The following is a 5,817-nucleotide window of genomic DNA, read 5'->3' as shown; positions in this document are numbered from 1 at the left end:
GTATTCTAATTCGATGGATGCCAATTCGTGGACTGCGCCATGGGGTGCTCCAGGCCTCTCTTGGCCCAGAGAAAACATGTTATTTATAGCAACTACCAATCGTTACCAGCAGCCCCAAAAGAAGCAAAGGAACCCCAGCCGTAGAATTGATAAGCCCGCACCGCTGCCGCCGGCGGTGCGGGACGTCCCTTAACCCTACTAAAATTCGGCTCCAAGTGCCGCACGCCACAACCCTTCCAATGCATTTGCTGATTGAGACAAAAGCGAGTCCAATTCCAACGAGTCAGCGCCAGAAACTTTCAACCTGAAGCCGCCGTCCCTAGCTTTCGGAAACAGGGAGGGTAAGTAGTCCCATCGGGCCCGCCTAGCAGTCCTATACCATCAACAGCTCAGCCGTACAGCCGTACAGCCGTGCAGGCCCACAGCCCCAAGATCTCAACCAGCTCCTGGCTGCAGTCGGAACGCCGCGGGACCATCGCCATCATCGCCATTGACACCCCTGACGCCGCCACTGCAGCTGCTGCCGTCGAGCCCCGTGGCACAGCCGTCGAGCCCCGTGGCTGCAGATCCCAGTTGCCTTGTCGCTGCCAGCTGGTTTTCGCGTCTTCTGATGCGGTCCAGCCACCTGGGGACATAAAACACCCCCAACACCGCGGTCGGTGGCGGCGGCGGTTGCAGGTGGGCAGAAGCGGCAGTTGACGACGATCAGTGTACCGGACACGGCGGTAGCGTCAGTAGCGTCAGTGTACGGTAATAAACCAGCGGAAGTCGCGATGGCGATGATGTCCGTGGCGCGGTGGCGACGGCGCCAGTGACGACGGCAGTGGTTATAGTTGTGGTGACATTCACAACAGTGCGGCGGTGGCGGGGTCGAGTTAAGTCAACCATGGCAGATCAAGGCAAGGCAGCGGGGAAAGGGAAGCGGGAAGGGGGAGGAGGCTGGCAGGTCAAAACCAAAAAGTAAAAGACACAGCACGGTGTGGCGGGGCGAGTGGAGCGGGGTAGAGGAAGCTGGGGGACTTATGGGAGCATCAAGGGAAGGGGACAAGGGCGGCGGACGGGAGGCATGCGGGAAAGGAAGTAAACAAAATTCCTTTCCACCGAGCAACTCCCGCATATAAATTTGCAATGGATTCCAGCTATATATATATATATATATATGTATATATATGTATATATATAGCTGGCCAGCTATATATATATGTATATATATGTATATATATAGCTGGAATCCATCGCAAATTTATATATATGTATATATATACATATATATACATATACATATACATATATATACATATATATCACGTTTTTACATTCGCGTTTTTCCCACTCGCACCTCGACACTAGCCAAAAGTCAACACATGTCTGAGCTAGGTGGCTGAACACAGCCGTCACGGCCGCACAGCCAGCCGCCTCCGCCCCCACCACGGGCCCCAGCCGCCCCAGCACCGCCATCGCCACGGGAAGCGTCTTCTGGCTGGCCACTACCACCACCGCACGTCGCGTGGGAGCAGCGACCCGTGGGTCAGAACCACCCAGTTGAAACACCTGGACAGATCATAGTTGCAAGGTTTGCGGTCAATGAGATTTTTGAGATTTCCGAAGTTTGGTGGTTTCGCCTGCCGTGCTTAGCATGTTGGCGGAAAAGCGAGACAGAAAGGAACAGGAGGACGGAGAAGAGGAGGACTGGATTTTATTAGGAGGCCAGGTGGATGGGAAAAAGAAGCTGCGTAACAGATACAGCAGCAGCAGCAGCAGGAGCGAAAGAGGAAGGAGCACCATACCCAGCATTCGCGAGTGTAAAGCCTCCCGCACAAGTACCAACCAGCAACCAGCGGGGCAGCACACGCCACCCACACACTACCACGTGCACTCTTGTCCTTGTCGTTGTCCTCGTCTCGTTTCAAACCTTTCGATGTGTCAGGGAGGACCCCGCTTCTTGCCCTCCATGCCCATCAAAGCCGAGCTTCCCGAGCTTCCCACCCCCTTCTTCGCTGAGCTCTTCCCCCCGTTGCTCCCCATCCGACATCTGCACACACACACACACGTACACACACACACACACGCACCTGCGCTGCTGTCGCATTCAGTGCCAGGTACGCCGCATGCAGCACGAGGGAGCTGCTCACCGCCGCCGCCAGGGCCCCGGGGGCCACAACCACACCTTGAGATAGCGCCTTGCTGACCTTTGGGAACGATGACCAACCAGGGGGCGGAGCCCGAGGAAAAAGCGAGTAGTTGCGCGGGATAACGCGCGCGGCCGTTGCGTTCCTATGATTGCGTGCGAGTGCGCACACACGCGCACCGCGCGCGCGCGTGTGTAGATACGCTTCCTGCAAACCTCAAAAATAATAACGCGGCCCCTCGTTCGCATGTCCCCTGTTTGTGTCTGTGTGTTGATGGGTCCTCCCGTGAGTGCTAAATAGTCAGCGGAAAGTCCCTTGGTCTCGGCGCAAGGAACAACAGCAAGACGAGTCGGAACACACGACAAAGGCACGGACGCGTCGGAAGCAAGGAACCGGAAGTCTTTCAGTGGCACGTGCGACGGGTACTGGTTTCCCCCGGACGCTGCACAGGTTCCTCTTCACCTTCACGTACAGATACCTGCTTCAGCTTCTGTCGCCCAAAAACCCCGCCCTTAACAGTAGCGCCTGGGCCGGGGTTTCCTCGGATTTGGTCACCTTCCCCTTTCCCACATTCCCGAGCTCGCCCAACGACACAAAATTCCTAATCCTATTCCATTTTAAGGCATTCTCCTAATTCTCTGGCGTTACTCCCCGAGCCTGCCGCTCGCGTTTGGATTCATGTTGTTATCATTTCTGTCTTTTTGTTTTTGTATGTTGGATGATGAAGAGTCCAGAAGCCCCCTCACGAAGCCCCCATTTTCTTTCGTTTTTTCGGTTCTCCTCTTCTCCCCTCTTCTTGCTTTCCGAAAGCAATCTTCTTTGCTGCATTACATCAGAACTACCTGCATCCAGGGAACCAGAGACAGCAGAGCTCCGCTGACGACACTCAGAGTGCGCCGGTTCGAATCCACCCAGCGGCGAAGACCTAGATGATGAGACACGCAGGAAATACGCGGACGAAATTTATCACTTTTTGCTCGGAAAGGGATAAAATGAAAAGTAAGTTGTCTGCCTCAGGCGTGACTAGATTCTTGGGTCAACGAGGCACGAGTTGCACACGCATTTTAGTCCAAAAAGCCGTGGGGGCTCAAGGGAGCACTATTACCATTACCATCATTATCCAACACACCGCCACGTCCCCAGCTGCAACAGTCACCTGGCAGAACACCGCGCACTCCGGCTCCGATGCAAGCGGGAACCAAAATACACTGAACCAGCTGGAGCAGCAACGGTACAGGATCCAGTTGTACGACCAAACCTCCGCTGGCCCCCACGCCAGCACCGCCGCCGCTGCAGGCGCCGAAGCCGCCCAAGGCTGCAGATGCCTGTCACCGGCAAGGTGCATGTGCAGGCGCAAACCAGTTTGGGGATGGGGAAAGCAGCCGGAAGGATGAGAACGCGAGACATGCTGATGCGATACGCATATAACACGATGTCCGGGTGCTTAGTATCCACCCCACGCACGTCCAGCGATGATATCCAGGCACTTAAGTATCCACGCATGTCATCGCTGGACGTGCGCCTACACATGGTGTCCAACCAAGCGCGACGCCAGGTAGTCGCCCATCTGAGTCGTCTCTCATGGCGAGGGGAGGTGAGGGGGGGTGAGGTGAGGTGAGGTGAGGTGAGGTGAGGTGAGGTGAGGTGAGGTGAGGTGAGGTGAGGTGAGGTGAGGTGAGGTGAGGTGAGGTGAGGTGAGGTGAGGTGAGGTGAGGTGAGGTGAGGTGAGGTGAGGTGAGGTGAGGTGAGGTGAGGTGAGGTGAGGTGAGGTGAGGTGAGGTGAGGTGAGGTGAGGTGAGGTGAGGTGAGGTGAGGTGAGGTGAGGTGAGGTGAGGTGAGGGGGGGTGAGGGGAGGTGAGGGGAGGTGAGGGGAGGTGAGGGGAGGCGAGGGGAGGTGAGGGGAAAGATGCAAAGCGGAGAGAGGCGGGCGAGGTGGGCGAAAGGAGGATTTCAATTTCAGGCACTAACAAACGATTACTCCGTTCTGCCCGAACCCAACGAGCGCCATGGGCCTCCTGTCGCCGTACATGTGCCTCCTCTCAATACCCCACACTCCCCCCCCCTCCTCAGCAGAGCCAGCTGCATCTTCTTAGCCCCCCTCCCCCCCTTAACCCCCCCCTTACCCCAGTCCTCACGCTGACATTGCGGCCGTCACCCGTCATCCGCTTGGACGGATCAAGTCCGAAATCCTACGGCGGCTCACCTCCCTTTTACACCGGCAACCCTTCCCTCCCTCCCTCCCCTTCTACCCCCATTCCCCCCTCGTAAAACCCTGCGTTTCCCCCCCGTGGCCACCTTCATCGCCCAGGGTAGCACGAAGGGCAATGTGAAGACTGAGGCCATGTTGGTTGAGATGGTGAGGAGTAGCGCCAGGGCCGTGTTGCCGCCGAGGACCTTTGGACCAACAGGTTGGGGAGCGCGGGCCGGGGGGGGGGGAGGAAAGGGGGGGAAAGACGAACCACACACGATTGAAGCTGCTGCCAGGGCAAGAGTGTATGAAACGTAGAACTGACCGAAAGGAGGGGGAGGAGGGGGGAAGAGAGAGATGGAAAGAGGGAACGGACTGAAAAGAGAAAGGAAGGGAAGAGTAGGAAAATAGAGGAGGGAGAAAGAAAGAGCAGGGAAGGGGTTGAGCAGGGAGGGGACCTAAGCAGGGCGGCCGGGGCGGGGAGGTTTGAAAAGCGGAGTCCGGGGACGAGAGCTCGGGAAGGAGAAAGCTGCAGCAGAACTCCAGGGAGGGTTTAGTTCTGGACTGACTTTGAGCTGGATTAACATGGTATAGGTTTATGTATGCTTTATAATGCTGAGGCTCCGAAAAGGTACTGTACGGCAGCGCCGCCGGAGGCCGCGGTGGCGGCGGCGGCGGCGGCCGCGGGATTGAGCTTTACCAGAGGGCCAGAGGGAGCAACATCTGGGTGCGGCATGGGGGAATTTTGGAGAGAGGCGCGCCGCCGTTATGATGTGTACGACGATCCAGGCAGGCGTGTGATGTGAGCTGTCGTACACACCTGGGTTAGTGCAACGCCGCTTGAGAGCGTGGTGGGCATGCAGGCGAACACCAACAGACCTGTGTGTACGGCAACATAATACGGAAATACGGTTAGCAGGCACAGGCACAGCACAGAGCAGCTGGCGCATAGCGAGCAGCCGCGGCGGCGTCGGGTGCTACAGCCGCGGCGGATGTCGACCCCCCCCACCCCCCGACAGTGGCGGTGGCAGTGGCGGCGACGGCGACGGCCGACGGTGACGCCAGCTGGATTATTGAATCCGACAACTGACAACTGACAGCCGACAACAACTTGTGATCATCCGGCCCGCGGCACGTCAAACGACGCTGTCTGGTTCAACCGCAGATGCCCTCTTGTCGTAAATGCCGTTAGGGACAGTTAGGGACAACCCCCAACAACCGCCATCTTTCCCCCCCCCATTTACCTTCTCCGCCCAATTCCCCCATCTCAATCCCCACAAAACCAGGAGGGGCTTTCCACCCACTCTAACCCTTACTGGCCCCTCCCCCTCCCCCTCCCACACACACTAACTACCCAACTACCCAACCGCCCAACCACCCACCCAGGGCCAGTCCCGGCGGCTGTAGCGGCAGTGCCCCCGCCACGGGGGCTGCGACGGGGGTGACCAGGAGGATGGAGGCCAGACCCCACAAGATGGCGCCTGGAAGAGGGGGGTGGGG

The 5,817-nt window shown here is 57.7% G+C and overlaps 1 protein-coding gene across 1 annotated transcript in view; it reads right to left on the bottom strand.

Moving 5' to 3' along the window:
- Window positions 1-435: 435 nt before the first annotated feature.
- VOLCADRAFT_106693 (uncharacterized protein) overlaps window positions 436-5,817 on the bottom strand; it is a gene marked incomplete at both ends in the record, with an annotated part of 10,398 nt that continues 5,016 nt past the window's right edge. Inside the window, 7 exons of the mRNA XM_002955124.1 lie at window positions 436-625; window positions 1,340-1,551; window positions 2,073-2,189; window positions 3,286-3,454; window positions 4,333-4,523; window positions 5,138-5,196; window positions 5,700-5,747. Coding sequence (XP_002955170.1) covers window positions 436-625; window positions 1,340-1,551; window positions 2,073-2,189; window positions 3,286-3,454; window positions 4,333-4,523; window positions 5,138-5,196; window positions 5,700-5,747 — 986 coding nt within the window. The remainder of the gene's footprint in view (window positions 626-1,339; window positions 1,552-2,072; window positions 2,190-3,285; window positions 3,455-4,332; window positions 4,524-5,137; window positions 5,197-5,699; window positions 5,748-5,817) is intronic.

The sequence above is a fragment of the Volvox carteri genome (genome assembly GCF_000143455.1).
Source record: "Volvox carteri f. nagariensis unplaced genomic scaffold VOLCAscaffold_49, whole genome shotgun sequence".
Lineage (NCBI taxonomy): Eukaryota > Viridiplantae > Chlorophyta > Chlorophyceae > Chlamydomonadales > Volvocaceae > Volvox > Volvox carteri.
The sequence above is the reverse complement of the archived record's forward strand: the minus strand, read 5'-3'. Positions and strand labels throughout refer to the sequence as shown.